Genomic DNA, 18,848 nt, shown 5'->3' on the forward strand with positions numbered 1-18,848 from the left:
TAGTGTATTTCACCAACTCATATTAACTTTCCTGCTGATGTATAATGTGTAGATACGGTGTAATGCTAGTTCACTTAAGGAAAGGAAAGGGATCTCGAACCAGTTTAGCTCAAATGAACTCAATGAACAGATGAGCTACTCTTCCACTGGTCGTGACAGAGAAGACAGACGTTATGTACAGTATTTACAGGTTCATTATACCGGGGAAATTCCCCTAGATCTTTTCGACAAGCACAATGAACAGTGGACCACGGCTTAACGTCCCGTCCTAAGGACTGCGATCTTTAACGGTAGCGTGCAAGTACATGTCGGGTGAGCGACACAGCCGGGATCGAACCCGGGGCTTCTAGTTCCAGAGGCAAGATCGCTAACCACTGGACTACGCACACTATCAACCGGGTCGATTTCTGGTAAGAATCAATTGATACCAATCTGGCAAAACAATAAATGATAATTTCTTTCTGTTAAAAGCCGATATTATTGATTACCTTTGTCATCGTAGTTCAAATCCTCCCATGACGAGGTCAGTTCTGTTAAATTCTGGGGTGGAAAGTTTTTGACGTCGATTTCTTCCAACGCAGGGTTATCGAAGCTTTTCAGACAGTGTTCTGAATACGTCAGTTTGTATTTCTGGCGGTATTATTGATGTTGTATCTAGCGTATACCCCTAGATACCTCGTTTTTAAAAATCCCGGTTTTAAGTGAAATCCCGGGTTCAGGTGAAGTAGCGATAGATACATTTAATCATACTTTGCTACTTGACCGTAAATTCCATCACGATAACAAGTCGACATTTAAGTTGTGTAAACAGTGAAGTCGTACTTTGTGAACTTTTGACACCGTCATGTAATTGTTAGGACTGTATCTCAGCTGATAATGTTTGATTTATACTGCATTAATCTTCAACACGATAAGGACCGTGGTGCAGTTAATAGACGTTTGTTACCATTGTATAAAGGTAATTGTTAGGACTGTGTCTAAGTTGATAAGGTGAGGCTAATTATGTTTGAACGCTTGTTGAAATAAATCACAAATGAATGATAAGAAAATTGATTTTTTTTAGTTGACTTGGGTTAAACACAAGATGAAGTTGTCAGCCCCTGTTGACTATGTCCTCCCGACTATCACGCTCGGAAATCCAATCTTTAAGCATACATTGAAGCGTACGTAAATATGGCGTTTATTCATAAGGTATGAATAATTCACCAGCCCAGGCCCAGTTCATCTGCGAGAGATGCGGGCGAGCATGCCACTCCAGGATAGGACTGTTCAGCCATCCCACTAATCCTCGTGGGATGGCTGCCCTTCCCACTAATCCTAGACGACGGGGAATGAGCCAGAGAGAGAGAGAGAGAGATGAATAAACGAACGTTATCTTAACGTATGGTTTAAGGTATGCTTAAAGATCGGATTTCCTGTAGTAGGCTGCGATGTTGGCTGCAGTTAGTCGTGCCAGCTAAATGTTTCAGAATGTTTTCTAAAAGTCGTGAGTGGTCGGGAGATCGTGGAAAGGTCTGGGTGGTCTGGAAGGAGTCGGCAAGTTGTTGGTCATTGGTTCGAAGAAAGTCAAAAAAATTCGTGCCGCGGTTGGAACACGAGTTTGGAGAAACCTTTTGTTGAGGGTTGCCTGGCGAGGGGAGAATTCGGGGCCGTATTCAGCCAGGTTTGATATAAAGCAATGCACCAAGACATGCATGGACACCTTGATTCTCATTCCTTATGAACACTTCACTCCTATGCATCCCCATCACTCACGTCCGCCCTCCTTCACTCCCATGCATCCCCGATCACTCATGTGCACCCCCTTCACTCCTATGCATCCCCGATCACTCATGTGCACCTCCTTCACTCCTATGCACCCCCTTCACTCCTATGCGTCCTACCTTAATCCCAATCACTCACGTGCACCCTCTTCACTCCTATGCATTCCCATCACTCACGTGCACCCTCCTTCACTCTTATGCATTCCCATCACTCACGTGCACCCTCCTTCACTCCTATGCATCCTACCTTAATCCAAATCACTCACGTGCACCCCCTTCACTCCTATGCATTCCCATCACTCACGTGCACCCCCTTCACCCCTATGCATTCCCATCACTCACGTGCGCCCCCTTCACTCCTATGCATCCCCATCACTCATGTACACCCTCCTTCTATCCTATTTATTCCCATCACTCATGTGCACCTCCTTCACTCCTATGCATCCCCATCACTCACATGCACCCCCTTCACTCCTATGCGTCCTACCTTAATCCCAATCACTCACGTGCGCCCTCCTTCACTCCTATACATCCCCATCACTCATGTGCACCCTCCTTCTATCCTATTTATTCCCATCACTCATGTGCACCTCCTTCACCCCTATGCATTCCCATCACTCACGTGCGCCCTCCTTCACTCCTATGCATCTCCATCACTCACGTGCGCCCTCCTTCACTCCTATGCATCCCCATCACTCATGTGCACCCTCCTTCTTTCCTATTTATTCCCATCACTCATGTGCACCTCCTTCACTCCTATGCATCCCCATCACTCACATGCACCTCCTTCACTCCTATGCATCCCCATCACTCACGTGCGCCCTCCTTCACTCCTATGCATCCCCATCACTCATGTGCACCCTCCTTCTTTCCTATTTATTCCCATCACTCATGTGCACCTCCTTCACTCCTATGCATCCCCATCACTCACATGCACCCCCTTCACTCCTATGCGTCCTACCTTAATCCCAATCACTCACGTGCGCCCTCCTTCACTCCTATACATCCCCATCACTCATGTGCACCCTCCTTCACTCCTATGCATTCCCATCACTCACGTGCACCCCCTTCACTCCTATGCATTCCCATCACTCACGTGCGCCCCCTTCACTCCTATGCATCCCCATCACTCACGTGCGCCCCCTTCACTCCTATGCATCCCCATCACTCATGTGCACCCTCCTTCTATCCTATTTATTCCCATCACTCATGTGCACCTCCTTCAATCCTATGCATCCCCATCACTCACATGCACCCCCTTCACTCCTATGCGTCCTACCTTAATCCCAATCACTCACGTGCGCCCTCCTTCACTCCTATACATCCCCATCACTCATGTGCACCCTCCTTCAATCCTATGCACCCCCTTCACTCCTATGCGTCCTACCTTAATCCCTATCACTCACGTGCACCCCCTTCACTCCTATACATCCCCATCACTCACGTGCGCCCTCCTTCACTCCTATGCATCCCCCTCACTCACATGCACCCCCTTCACTCCTATGCGTCCTACCTTAATCCCAATCACTCACGTGCGCCCTCCTTCACTCCTATGAATTCCCATCACTCACGTGCACCGTCCTTCACTCCTATTTATCCCCATCACTCATGTGCACCTCCTTCACTCCTATGCATCCCCATCACTCACATGCACCTCCTTCACTCCTATGCACCCCCTTCACTCCTATGCGTCCTACCTTAATCCCAAACACTCACGTGCGCCCTCCTTCACTCCTATGAATTCCCATCACTCACGTGCACCCTCCTTCACTCCTATGCATCCCCATCACTCACTTGCACCCCCTTCACTCCTATGCATCCTACCTTAATCCCCATCACTCACGTGCACCCTCTTTCACTCCTATGCATCCTACCTTAATCCAAATCACTCACGTGCACCCTCCTTCACTCCTATGCATCCCCATCAATCACGTGCACTCTTCTTCACCCCTATGCATCCCCATCACTCTTGTGCACCCCCTTCACTCCTATGCATTGCCATCACTCACGTGCATGCTTTCTAGTATGAAAAAAAACAAACTATATGTGTTATAACTCCCTAGGTAGCGTGGCACACCTTCAACAGTGATCTAGAATGTGTACTAACAGTCAATATATTCTCACCTGTGAGGCACAAATCGGGCGGCAATGTTAGAGATATTTCCGTGCTGATGCGCCACATGCGCAAAATCACTTATGCATGAAATGATCACTTAAGGTCCCAATATGTATTACTCCGAGTGTGCACTCTAAAGGACTACGTACTTACCCAAAAAGTAAACGGCTGCATGAACGGAAGTTTATAGCGGCGAGAAATTCCATTTTAGCAAGTCCAGCTGATCTCAAACGTAAAATGATGATGACAGCTTGTTTCTAACTGAAAAAAATTAGCAAGAATGTTTGGCAGCTGTGCGCTATGACGGAGGTGCACAAGGGTCTGCTCTTTACCGGAATGCCCTGTTTACACCGGAATGCCCAGGAATGCCCATAAAGGAGGGTAAATTCTACCGGAATACACTATGCTTTGATGAGTTAACATTACAGGTTGCTGTATTTTGGCATGAAATGATATGTTTATGGCCCAGGGAAAGAGAAATCACTAGAACTTAGTGATTGCCTTGGCGTCGGAGCCCCCGCCAGTCGCCATGTTTGTTTTTATTGCGGATAACAATGTTTGTTTAGCGAGAAATGCACAAAAAGGAGGTGAAATGTCGCAAATACAGTATGCTTTGGTAAGTTAACATCGCAGGTTGTTATACTTTGGCATAAGATAACGTATACGTGACCCTGGCCATGGGAACTAGACATTACCGGGCGATCCCGGCCCGTCGCATCGGAATAAACAATATGGCGGAGCCTGTTGAATAAGGGAGTGTCCAGTCTTTGAAGCAATAATCTTAATCTCAAACTTCACATGTGCGCTTTCACATTTCACTCATCATTTCATAGACATCTCGCCGCATGAAGTAGCATAATGCAGCACCAATCCGTGACGCCGGTAGCGTGGATTTTGCCCGTTTGGGGTGAACCTGGTAAATTTGGTCTTTGAATTTCTCCGACTGTCTGGTCCGTTCTCTTTTCAATTAGCAGCGCGATGCTTTTCGCTGGCATACGAACTCGAAATTGTAGCATAGCTGCTTATTTCTTATGGATTGTACTGTATATTCTAAAATTTCGTGGCTTTCTATATTGTTTCCGTCGGTCAAACGTTCTAAATTGTTACTTCTTTTCGCGCGTTAGCAAATCTGCATAGGGCATTATTGTAATTCATTCATTATCTCCCCTGCGCCCTCTATTGTAATATCTACATTATAATTGTTAGTTGATCACCGACACACATAGGCAATATTTGCGTTATAATCAATGTGGTACGCGTGCGCCCAATGGCCTTCAAGCGGTAAACTTGCGACCGCTTTGAATGTCTATTTTGTATCAGTGAACTGTATCTGTTCAACATCTGTTTTGTTGTGACCTGTACTTAGCCCAGTGTGGCAAAAATGTGCAATAAAGGTCTTCTTCTTCTTTATTCCTCTCTGAGGAGAGCATAGCTTCATGACACATATTAAAAATATCATAAAAATATCGCCCGGTAATGTCCTTAAGTTCCCAGGATCCTATATACGTTATTTCCCCGTTATTTCATGCCCAAATACAGCAACCTGCAATGTTAACTTGCCAAAGCATACTGTATTTCCGAAATTTAACCTCCCTTTATGTGTATGTCTCACCGTGACCCTACCAAACAAATCCGCAATGAAAGCAAACATGGTGACTGGCCAGGGAACTATAATCGCCGATCGCCTTGAATTTCTAGTGATTTCTTGATCCCAGGGTCATGGGAACGTTATCTTATGCCAAGGTATAGCAGCCTGCGATGTTAGCTTACCAAAGCATACTAGTACTGTATTTGCGACATTTCACCTCCTTGTTGTGTATTATGACCCTGCTATTTAAAACAAACATTGTAATCCGCAATAGAACGGGGCGCCGACGCCAAGGCCATCACTAATTTCTATAGCTAGTTCCCTGGGCCATAGATATATCATTTCATGCCAAAATACAGAAACCTGTGATGTTTACTCATCAAAGAATAGTGTATTCCGGTAGAATTCACCCTCCTTTATGGGCATTCCGGGGCATTCCGGTGTAAAAAGGGCATTCCGGGGCATTCCGGTAAAAAGGCAGACCGGTGCACAATCCTGGGTTTTGAGTGGTGCGGTCAAGTCCCTCTTGTGGGGTATATAGCTAAATGCAGTTTGTAATTGACCTTGACGATACTATGTCGATAGACTGTGACGGAGACTGGGAACTGTCTTTACTACAGGTTTATTCCAGTAGGGTTAGTAGGGTGACTGACATCTTGATGCTCAGCGTTCGGTGGCAGGAACAGAAGAGATGGAACTCGAGTGTTACATGTAACAATAAACAGCTATCAGAGAAATATTACATATTTTCTGTGATGCACAAATGCAGTATAGATAGGACGCCGCAAAAACAACTACAACTAGAGTTCCACGAACACATTATCTTCGCCAAATAATCAAGGCTTATTAAGGAGAGTGATTAATATTTACATGCTTATCACCCCCAGCAAATTTGATCATACACCATACCGTTTGAAAGTTACGATTTGGGGAGAATGAGGCCAGTCTAGATAGGGATAAAAATCATTTGGTGGTACAGGACTAGTATATGAGTATAGTGTGCTGATATATGTTATAACTGGTCATCAAAAATATTGAAAGTTATGATTAGATGGTACAGTCAACATATATGAATTAAATAAATCTTTACTCCATATCATACACATTTTGCAAGACATACATGTGACTTGTTCATACGGTGCTAGGTAATACCTAGCAGTGGTGCAGTTTTGGTGCAGTGTACCCTCTTAGCAGAGGAGTGCTGGTTTTTGACATGTTTTTAGGTGCTTTTGTCAGGCTTTCTATTTTGTCCCCTTTCCGTTATGTCTCCAACCATGTGTTGGACACAAATGGCTAAACTGAACACGTTAAAAACCAACCGGACCCACACATCTGCTTGGAATGTAGTGAGACTGTCCCAACTATTTATTTATGTGCCCAATTCGTTTATTTATACTTCTAGGCAAGGCCCTCTGTTGACCTGTTAGCGGCAAAACACTGTCACACGGCCCATTGTGAAATGTACTTGGATTTACAAACTATCCTTACTAATTATGCAGATTAGCTCCTGTTTTCTATAATTATACATCGGTTGTGTAAAGCACCATCTGAGCTCTCTACATACCAAACTTCACGACGATCTGTCGACCCCTTCTAAAGTTATTCATGTCCGAAGGTCTAAACAAAAACACCCACTGCAGTTCTAAACAAGCCGCTAGGGGGCCCAAACTTACAGAACTTACTTCTTCTGGCGTGAACTATCTACCATACAAATATCATGACCATAGCACTTTCAGAAAATATGCCACCAAATTTTGAAGCTCCGCTGCAGTACCTTAGGTACTCGCTAGAAGGCCCATTATCGAACTTGACCTTCCTTTCCGTAAACCCTACCCATCCACTCATTATCATACAGATCCATCAACAGCTTCTTGAGTTATGTTGTCCACAAGAATTACACATCCACACAAAGCCCGCTGCAGTACCGACGGAAAATGCCAGGAGAACCATTTTTGAACTTGATCTCTGTTTCCACTACATCTAGCTACACACCTGCAAAAAATCATGAAGATCCATCAACGTTTCCGTCACTTTTTTCGCCTACATACAAACGCACAAAAATTAAAAGTCTGCTGCAGTACTGTTGAAAAACGCAAGGTAAACCATTTTTGAACATGACCTTCCTTTGCACAACCACTACACACCTACCAAAAATCATAAAGATTCATCAAAGGTTTCTTGAGTTATGCTCTTGACATACATACAGACCCACCAAACAGCTGGCTCAACCGAAAACATAATCTACCTCGAGTACTATAGTACTCGGCGAAGATAATGAGTGGCTCCTAAATACCTTGTAGACCATGTTTATCAATTCAATTGAAAGCCTTTTATGCCTTTTTAGATTTTTTCGTAGCTACTATGACATCCGTATACTGTGTGATGACTACTCTGTCATCTACTTTGGTGAAAAATTCAGGGCTATCCAAGTACTGTAACAGAACTGATCTTAATTCTGTGTTTAAAGACGCGTAAGCGGTTTGTATCAAGAAATCCAGAAGCAACTTTCCAGATTCAGACTCTTCCTTGAAGCATTCGGTGACGTCAATGTCCTCTGGAGAGGTGGGCGTGACGCTGTAGTGGATGTCCTTGTTGTCTAGAATCTTCATGACGTCAGATGACACCCGCAGGCAGGTTGCCATTCGCTTGTCTTCATGGACGCCAAGAGCTTCCAGGACTTTGAGGCGCCACCTACCGAAGTTGCTTTCACCTACAGGTAACATAAAAAGATAGCGATGAAAACATGCATTTTGCCTGTACAGTTACCTCATGCTTTCTCCATTAAGATAAGGATGATTGCATGTACACAGTAAAGATAAGAAAACTAGAATGTCACGGTCATAGGGACTAGTCAAAACCATCATCGCGGCAAAGAACCGTCGGGGGGGGGGGGGGTAGAACGGAAAAATGGGAGAGTAATATCAGAGAATGAACAGGCATGACACTGAGTGAAACGCTTAAACAAAGCGTAGCCCCGAGAAGAAAAATGGTGCCCAGTGCCACTGTCAAATAGTTGGACTAAGGAAAAGAGAGAGCATGTACACGATGGAGACATTCAAGTCATGTCCAAAAGTATAGGGCTCGCCCGGGAATTGAATTCGGGGCCTCTCGCACCCTAAGCAAATTAATGCCACTAGACTAGCGAGCCAGATAGATATATCCGTACATACTCATGGATGAATGATATGAAATAAATAACAGTGGACTAATGACAATATGACTTAACAGATGTACCAGACTTATATTTCATCAGCAACACTAGAAACGCTGATATGGGACAGAACTACAAAACCTCGTTACGGTGCATCGACATTTCAACCAAAAGTTTCAGTGCGAAAAAAATGCAACTGATCAATGTGACTTTATCCAGTTGCTTGAGTAATTATTTTTGGCGATGACTTTGACGCATTTTTAACAATATGTTTCCTTCAACTTAACGACAAGAAGTTCACAGTATAGTTAGGAAGACATATTTGTGTACATGTGAGGCCCATGTAGGACATTTGAATGATGCTACAATAAACTAAGGCCGTTCACGATTCCGCGTGCGCGTGAGCAATGTCAATGGTAAAGTCTCCAGGCTTGTAAACCGTTGGCATTGTCTTGAATTGTGTAACCAGAATGGTATAACAATGTTCAGACGTATTTTGTTTATGTCTCAAGGGGCTTCACCTTTGACATATTACCAACAATACATGTCACTGCGCATGCGTACCAAGAATCGTGAGCTACATTATTGAATCGTCACATCCTCATCATATCTATATCAATACTAGTATTTTCCATAAAATCTTCCAAAGTCTTAATGATATATTTCATTATGTAATATGAACGTACCTGATTCTATCATTACGACCATGCTCCCGCCGTCCGCGAGGGAGTCCCACATGTTCATCAATGTCACCTTGAGGTCGTCCACATGGTACAGGACATGGATGGCGTGGATCAGGTGACACTTGTCTCCTGCCTCCTGTGAGAAGTACTCCTCAGCTGTCTGTTGTAGCCAATCAAAAGTCAACCTGCCACGGTGCGGCTCATGCTCCATTAGGGCCTGAAAATGATGATCGGTAGAAATGAGATTTAGCCCAATCTGTATGTTTGTAGTAAATATAACGTGACTATGGATTATAATAGGGTGCTAGAAGTACTCCTCAGCTCTCTGTTGTAGCCGATCAAAGGTCAACCTGTCGATGTGAGGCTCATGCTCCTTTTGTTCCTGCAAAACGGGAGTATTCGTGGGAATAAGCTTAAGATTGAACGCAATTTTATAAGTGCAGTAGAGAAGGTGTGCAGTAGAGAAGGCCCTTGCTGTACTTATCTTTGTGATATTTATCAGTTTCATCGAATATTTTCGCACTGAAACTTCTCCCTATCACTGTTGATGACTTTATATTCAGAAGGGAATGCATGGAAAATGGTTACGACAGGTAATGAAGCTTCTTGCCACCAACACATCTGGCTCGCTGGTCTAGTGGCATGATTCTCGCTTAGGGTGCGAGAGGTCCCGGGTTCAATTCCCGGGCGAGCCCGCGACTTTTTTTAAGGTCTGCATTATTGCACGCAATTATCACTTTCGTCTCATGTATGTTTCAACCATGTGCTTTACATATTTCACTGTATATGTCACTTATATGTTAGTTAGGTTTATGTTAGACGACCTGTACCTAGCCCCTCGGGGCACGAATGTACAATAAAGGTCTTCATTCATTCATCAATTCCCGCTTTTGATTTCTCCAAATAAAATGGACGGAATCTGATGATTTTGTAACCCGAAGACAGAAAAATTGACTTTATCCCTTTTTGATTTTTGTTGCAGATGAGAAAACGAGGGTTCGTACCTTGTATTCAGAAATGTAGTCCTCCGACGGTTCCACGACGATGACGTGTGTGTTATGGTGGATCTCCTGCAGCTTTCGGAGGATGACGCTATCAGCTTCACCTGGTGGAGGTATGCAAAATACACAATAAAAGGCTTATGTGTATAGAAGATGCACTTTCATAGTTCTAAACGTAGTAAGCAACTGTTTTCGTTTAAAAAAAGTTGTCATCAACAATCTTATTGGTGAAAAATTAGTTGCTACATGTACTTGGTACTTCGGAGGGGGGGGGGGAGCTGACGGCCCCGTGTATGAGGAAGCCTCAGGCGTTATCCTCAATTCTCTGCACTTAAAATACAGAAGATTAGAGGTGCCAGCAACACAAGTCGTAGCGAAGCCGCATTGTACTACAACTAGCTACCTAAAATGCATAACGATTCACCTCAGATGAGTATGACTAGTCGACTGCTTTACCATTGCTTTATGGTATCAGGGGGTTAATAGTGTTCGTGATGATGATGATATAATTTTCATAAAACACCAAAATTTCCAGTTATATTTCTTTGATGAATAACAAGCGGACATGTCCCTACCCGACCCGCCACCGATGCTTAAGACACGGAAACAGCCGTCAACTTCAACATCTGCAGCTGTAGCTGTAGTCTCACTCAGTAGCTGTAAGTAGTACTGACGTCCACTGCAGGCGTCCAGGTACGACCTGTAGGCAATCTCATAGTGCTGTCGGCGCCGTGCGATCCCTCCTAGTTCTCCAGTCACTACCGTCTCCATCTTTTCCTCGGAACAACAGGATAAAGCTGACAAGAGATATTCAGAGCGTCTCTTTTCTATTTCATTCTCTACTAGGCTTCTCCAAAAATTATGGAAATTGGCCGAACAGATCTAGACTGAACAAGACCTACCCACATACCAAATATAATGACAATTCATCCATAGCTAAATATCCGGAAAGACCCCCCCCCCACACACACACAGATGCACCCAGAACAATACCTCCATTTTTCATGGAGGTAATAATTTGCCGGTGGAGTTTGCCGACCATAGAACTACACATACGCATCCGGCTTATATATCTTCTCTGGCTGATTATCCTATTTTGCCAAATTCTACTATTATTTCAGCAAGCAAATAAAAAAGGTAGAGACTAAGATTTTTCAAGGAAGTTCTTTAACCTCCTTAGATTTTCGGCTATCGGGATATTAAATCTACGGTGCGCTGTGTCCCTACGTGCACTGCCCTACACGTGAGGACACAACACACCGATGTACTGATTTGCATAACAGAAGGGGAGTCTCTTTGTCCTTCGGGGATTTGCCTCCTTTTTGGGACAACAATACAGCAAATCATACGGTGATTTTTAACCGCCTTGATCATACGAAGAGATCTGTTTGATAAGAAACTGACCAAACTATTGACACATTCCTCAGACTACAAGCATATCGGGATCAAGATTATCTGACTTGAAGATGTCTACAAGTAACTCTGCATGCAGCGAGACTTGTGGTGGGCTAGTTTCTTCGCCACGAGTAAGAAATGGCCTACATTATGTGACATCCACACGACAATAGGGAAACTATAGAATATATCTTAGGACTGTTTTTATTTATATCCGTTTCGTTGCATCGATCGCATCATCGGTCATGAGGCTGCGATATTTTGTAACACAACATTTTGTGTTTCAATCATTGCAGAAAGCCCTACTGAATCTCAAGGGTATCAGGAGTTGGGCTGGTTTCCGAGTTGTCCAAGTGCTGAGTTGCCCCTTCGTTCCATTTCTTCCCCACCACGCGACTGATTTCCTTTGATATCTTGCCTAGCGCCTATACATGGCAATTAGTCATCCAAACACTGCATAAAGTTACATCAAGTAAAAAGAAATGCAAAATGGTGGTTGACTTACTCTGTTTACTGGCAGCGGCTTGTCCGGGCATATGATGATACTGTACCCGTCGGCGTGGCACCGTCCTACATATTAGTCTAATCACGAAAACACAGACCGGTTTTAAGCTTACTCTGTCAGAAGCTGTTTAAAGGCTGACAGTGGTTTGTCGGCAGATCTTTGCCTGCAACAGTGACTTGTAACTTGTAACGAATTATTACATTCGACCTGTCAGTGCGTCACCGTCCTACATATCTGATCAAGAAAACACAGACCAGTCCTTGAGCTTAGTCTGTCGGGAGATCTGATGTATATCTTTAGCAGCTTGACGCACGAATTGATGTCACTCGACTTGTCAGTGCGTCAACGTCCTACATATCTGGACACTTAAGCACAAACCGGTTCTTCTGGGTTTTTTTCATGGCCACGAAACGCCGCAGCACCGTGATATAAAACGAGATCAACTGACCTTCTCCTCGGTTCGCTGGAGTGTAACAATTCACCTTCCCAAGTACGTGGCAGCAGCTTTAATGGCTTTTAATGATCAGTTACACCTTTTAAGCCCAACGTATCTCTAAGTATTGTCTACAGCTTCCAGTATATAATTAACATACTCCTATTCATAATATTATGTTCAATGATAATTAGGTCCATGCTGGTTTTATTCGTCACTCACATACTTCTACCTGATCTTGCCTCTCCAAGGAAACATAAGGTGAAAAAATACATGTAAATATAAAATAAAGAACGGCTTTTGTCATCATAAGTCCAAATGAAATGAATCGTATGAAGGCACTGTTGACATCCAAGTATTGTAAAAATGACGGGCTCCCCGGGAATTGAACCCGGGACCTCTCGCACCCTAAGCCGTAAGCGAGAATCATGCCACTAGACCAGCGAGCCAGATGAGCGCTTGCAAATGCAACGCACACCTTGGATCAAATATCTGACACTGTATCTTTCTCTGAGGCAAGTCAATTTTAAACTTAGCACACATCGAAGAGCAATATCAAACCCATTATCTTCGCTTTGCCCTGACTGTCTTATAATTGAATGCTGGACATAACGATTGCGTCTTTCAATCTATGCGTATGGTATACATTGTAATCAAAAGGGTTTTATACTGAGTATGTTATCGCTGTTGACGCCTTCGGTATCTTCATATTTACCTTCGCCGAGAAGGTTATGCAGAGGGTAGCGTTTGTGTGTGGGTTTGTTTGTAACGTACAGCATAACTCGAGAAGACTTGGATGGATTGTCTTGATATTTGGTAGGTGGGTAGGTCTTGATGAGACTAGGAAATTATTAGATTTTGGGTCCCCTAGCGGCTTGTTACGGTACTGCAGCGGAACTTCCTGTTTCGATATCTTGTGTTCTGGACAAGCTATGGAACTGATTTTTGAGTGGTAGATAGCTCTTTGGACAGAGAGTAAGTGGTATAGGCTTTGGCCCCCTAGCGGCTTTTTTGGAACTGCAGGAGCAGGTTTTGCGTCTGACTTTGAAAGGGAATAACTCAAGAAGGGCTTGATGGATGGTTATGAGTTTTGGTAAGTAGATAGCTTGAGTGATGATGTACATGATTAGATACTTATTATGCGAATCAGTATCTAATTTCAATAATTAATGAGGAAAGTTTATACATCCGCGAAATTCCACAATAGGACTCTCAAACATGTGACATATGTAACTGAAGAAGAGAGAAATATTAATAGATATCAATTATGCAAATGAAGACCTCATTTGCATAATTAATGAGAAAATACTATAACTCAAGATGGGCTTGATGGATGTTAATGATGTGTTCCTGATACGTCAGTCAAAAAGGTTAAAATCATTTGGCGAAGGTATGAGGTCGTGGAACTCTAGTTCACGATCATATATGTGGATGAAATGTCTTTTAATGTCTGATCAAAACTGTCCGTTTTATCCATACAAAATGTGTGTTTGTTAGATCAATCAATTTTTTTTATTTTATTATTTCTTTTTAGTGATAAAAAATTAAGGGCTCTCGCACCCAAAGCGAGAATCAAACCACCAGACCAGCGAGCCAGATGTAAGGCCATGGTCAAAATGTTATATCTATAACCAATCATTTTCTAAATATCCTAACTAGCCTAAAATACAATGTTCACAATGATGCACTGGAATTTTTAATCCCCTTTCATCTGATAAAACTTTTACATTTGTTTAGGCCATGTTGATTTGATTATATGGATTATATCCTCTGGGGACCCCAAAACTGAAGCGAGCTTGCGAATAAAATAAAAAAGTTTGGCAAAAAAAGTCTACGTGGTCAGGAAGAATGAACGGAACTACACACAGAGTACGGTTTACCGAAATGTTTTTTTATAACCGCAAGTTACACCATGAATTTTCTCAATTTGCAGCTGCTTTTTACGATTAATAGTATGGCCGAAACCTTTTTTAAACGGAAGAAAAGTGATGCGCGCGTGGACCAGATGTCATCCATATAATCAAATCAACATTCATTTGCCTTACGTAAAGTGCATTTCTTTCAAGTGAAATACCGACCAGTCTCCGTCTTCCTGTTAGTGACAAAATGAACATTTGCTTTTGGGATATTTAAAAAAAAAACAGGGCTTGCTGTGTTTTTAGCACTGCCTTGTTGAAGGTGAACCAAATAAACATGAACAAGAGCGACCTTGTTTCCAGTTTTTGGGAGTTTTTACTGGCCGAGCAACTTTTTCAATTGTTTTACCGTCAGCCCCTGCAACTCCTCTTTGGTTGTTAACTTTATATCCTGAAACACTAGACCTGTGGATAAAATAACATTATAGGATTAAATAACATGCATGTTGCTTTTTATACAATTTCAACACAATTTTTCCCTTGTATCACGCCTGTGTCTTTCATGTACAACACACATGTAATCTAAAAGTGCCATGACAGACTGTAGATTTTTCTTTCCTGACTTACATGGGGGATCAGGACCACTAGCTGCAGAGGGCTGGTCACCTCCACCTGCCCCACCAGGGTCCTAAGGGGAAAAACAGATAAATTTAACCAGTGACAAAGAATACATAATCTACTACGTAAACATATGACCAAACACATGTGCCGTAATGTTCAACCGTTGCCTCGCACACTATACACTATAACAAAATATATCGGGACAACCCGCGAAACTGACGGGAAAAGCCGCGGCAGACCACAGGCGGTTAAGGCAAAGGTATTATCGTTGAATAGCTGCTGAACGTACTCGGCGCGGGGATCTCCCGTGCCGAGCTTCCGAGCGAAACCTGAAGTGATACCGAAGGCACGAGCGGGGGGTTCGGGGAGCCGAATAGGGTTCGGGGTTCGGCGGAGCCGGACAGCGAGCCCCGTAGGGAAAGTAAGGGGTAATTTAGCGCAAAGGACGACGGGAGAATCCGGAGTGAGCGGCGCAAAGGCTGGCGGGAGAAACCGTCATCGGGGCATGTGAGCGAAAACATGTACCGCGGTGGGTCCCCAACAGTAAATACCGTAGCCTATTGCCCGTGGGCAGACGCATAATAAATGGCAGCGTATGTACTAACATGCGGTTGCCCCCCTCCCCCATTAGGCCGCCACCGCCGCCAAATCGGACGACAACTACGTTCTTGCGCCAGTGCTCTTTACAATATTTGTGAACGATATGCCAGAAGTAGTTTCCAGCCATCTCAAACTCTTTGCTGACGATACAAAGTTGTTCCGCCCTACAACACAAATAGAAGATTGTGCAATCTTACAGAACGACCTCAAAAACCTACAAGTATGGGCAGATAACTGGCAATCAAACTTTCATCCAGAAAAGTGCACAGTTGTCAGGGTCGGAAAAGGTCATCCCAGCTTTACATATACAATGTCTGACAAAACAGGAAATATATATATACCCTTGAAATTCGCCCAAAATGAAAAGGACCTCGGGATCCTGGTGGACAAATGTTGCCTTTCTACATGTAGTTATGTTGAGCCCAACATACTGTTGGGCGCAACATATTGTGTTCGTATGGTTTCTTTCTCCTGTCAAATCTTGTAATCGACTCAGCTCGGTCGTCCCTGGACCAACTGAGCTGAAATTTGGTATACAGGTAGAGTGGGTAAATACCCTGGGAGTTTTATTCATTTTTTCGATATTGACCTTGAAAGTGATTTTATTGAGGTTTTTCTGACCAAAAGCGTATATTTTGGCCTACTGTGCTCTGGAAATACACCCAAATGACCTGAAATTTATTATGGGGGTACATTGAACAAGTATTCAAAGAATCCCATGCGCACTTTCGGCATACAACACTTCAAAATACGATTTTAGAGGGTATTTTGGGGAGAACATCGGCTATTTTCCTCATATGGGGTCACTGACCTTTAGGTCACATCTTTATTCATCTGGCCAGGTGGACTAATTCGGTCAGCCAATGAGAGAGCGCAGATTTATCAAGTTCAACCTGATTGGCTGAAATAGTCAATTTAATTAGGGGCACTACTCTAACAGGTACAGACACAGCTTCATTACTCCCTGGCTCCCATCCGTGTGTTGTTATTGTTGTGTCCTACTGAAGTTAAGTGCAATTGAGAAGGTTCAAAACTTTTCTGGTGGTATTTTTCGACACACACGGTGTTTTTCTTATTTCAACACTGCATGGAAACAAAGATTTCTAGAAGTTTGCAAGCTTGGACACTATGGTGAAACCTGACATTTCCTCGCTATGTACACGAATTTTCTACCCCTGTGTCACCAAGATTGGACACCAGTGCGCACAATAGTGAACACAAAGTGTCCAAAGTTTCCCACCTTAGGAGACATCCCGTGTCGGGACGTTGACAATAACATTAACAATAACAATAGAGAGTTGTGAAGTGCGTGAAAATTTACCTTGTGCAAGGAGGCCCTTGCTTTGAGTAATTGTTTAAAGTTTTTGGCTAGAAATGACGTAAACGATTTCAAATACCAACATTGCAGACATACAACAAACGTTAGCCTCTATGCCACAGTCGCTTTTTGCATGGGGAGGGAAATGGGCGAAACATGTTGAATTTGCTCCCGCAAATGTTGCCTTTCTAGTTGATATTTCAATTTGCGCAGGTGTTATTTTGGGACAGCCCACTTTTTGCATGTGGAGGAGTGTGGGTGAAACATGCTGTATTTGCTCAGGGGCAAATGACGGCCTTTCTACTCTACTCTCCCTGTTCATAGTTGTATATCCGTCTGGACTTGCCCGCCAGAAGAAGAGAAATTCCGGGTGGAATCCTGCTTCAAAGTTCGCGGGTTTTGACTTTCACAAAAAATTCAATGTGGCGGCCGTGACGCAGACTAATGTCTTGACCAGAAAACGCTGTTTACTCATTAAAAACTCGTTGACACTACCTACACTAAGCTTTAAAAGTTTCACTAAAGCTAAAAACACCCTAGGCATGAATTCCAGACCGTAAATCTTTGAAAAAATTCACTAAAAAGACTCAAATAAAAACTGCTGACAGCAGGAGCGAGTTGAAACACGTCTTTTTCAGATCGGCGCATGCACACTTTTTCGCACAACCTTAAGTTAACGGTTATGCCCTTGCCCTCCAAAGGGAACAAAAGAGCATTCTTTTTCACAAACAGAATGACAACTTGGTGGAACAGGTTGCCAGGAGAAGTCGTAGAAGCACCAACAGTGAACACTTTCAAAAACAGACTTGATAAACACATGGAAGTCTACAACTGCAAAGCATTAGACTGCCTTCGCAAGCCTGGAATCACGATCCAGTAAACGGATGACCGGCCTAAATTATATTGGAATATGACCTTCCTACCTGTCAGAAAGGATCTACTCTACGCTACTCTACTCTACGTAATGGTCGACGCGGGGCGGAAAAAAACAACACCCAGCTTACCACTACGATGTCCTTAAAATGTTTCTTTGGAATTTTTAGCTTCGTTCACGCAAAAAAATAGGCAAAACTTACCTGGGAAGACGACGAACCAGCTGGCCCAGGTTCTACTGACGCCATTTTGGGTACCGGCTTCATTTACTTTGTCCCGAGTATGCAAATGACATACATATGCAGATACATCACAAGTGTGTACGGGATACCACGTATGCAATGCACCAAGACAGGCATGGACACCTTGATACTCATACCTAATGAAAACTTCACTCCTAGAATTCCCATCACCCAAGTGCGCCCTCCTTAACTCCCATGCATCCCAATCACTCAGGTGCATCCTGCTTCACTCCAATGCATCCCCATCACTCACATGCACCCCCTGCACTCCTATGCATCCCCTTCACTCACGTGCACCCTCCTTCACTCCTATGCATCCTACCTTAATCCCCATCACTCACGTGCACCCCCTTCACTCCCATGCATTCCCATCACTCACGTGCACCCTCCTTCACTCCCATGCATCCTACCTTAATACCCATCACTCCCCTGCACCCCCTTCACTCCTATGCATCCCGTTCACTCACGTGCACCCTCCTTCACTCCTATGCATCCTACCTTAATCCCTATCACTCACGTGCACCCCCTTCACTCCCATGCATTCCCATCACTCCCCTGCACCCCCTTCACTCCTATGCATCCCCTTCACTCACGTGCACCCCCTTCACTCCCATGCATTCCCATCACTCACGTGCACCCTCCTTCACTCCTATGCATCCTACCTTAATCCCCATCACTCCCCTGCACCCTCTTCACTCCTATG

General features: G+C 43.7%; 1 protein-coding gene and 1 non-coding gene across 2 annotated transcripts; one reads left to right on the forward strand and one right to left on the reverse strand.

Annotated features, from left to right (window-relative positions):
• Positions 1-7,494: 7,494 nt before the first annotated feature.
• On the reverse strand, positions 7,495-9,512 carry LOC136429456 (histamine N-methyltransferase-like). The gene is made up of 3 exons (XM_066419287.1): positions 9,305-9,512; positions 7,988-8,177; positions 7,495-7,507 (listed from the first exon to the last, which is right to left on the reverse strand). The coding sequence occupies exons 1-3, from the start codon at positions 9,510-9,512 to the stop codon at positions 7,495-7,497; spliced, it is 411 nt and encodes a 136-aa protein (XP_066275384.1).
• Positions 9,513-9,924: 412 nt separating this feature from the next.
• Trnap-agg (transfer RNA proline (anticodon AGG)) lies at positions 9,925-9,996 on the forward strand. The gene has a single exon. It is a non-coding gene; the product is annotated as a tRNA-Pro (tRNA).
• Positions 9,997-18,848: the final 8,852 nt, after the last annotated feature.

The sequence above is a fragment of the Branchiostoma lanceolatum genome, chromosome 3 (genome assembly GCF_035083965.1).
Source record: "Branchiostoma lanceolatum isolate klBraLanc5 chromosome 3, klBraLanc5.hap2, whole genome shotgun sequence".
In the NCBI taxonomy this organism is placed as follows: Eukaryota; Metazoa; Chordata; class Leptocardii; order Amphioxiformes; family Branchiostomatidae; genus Branchiostoma; species Branchiostoma lanceolatum.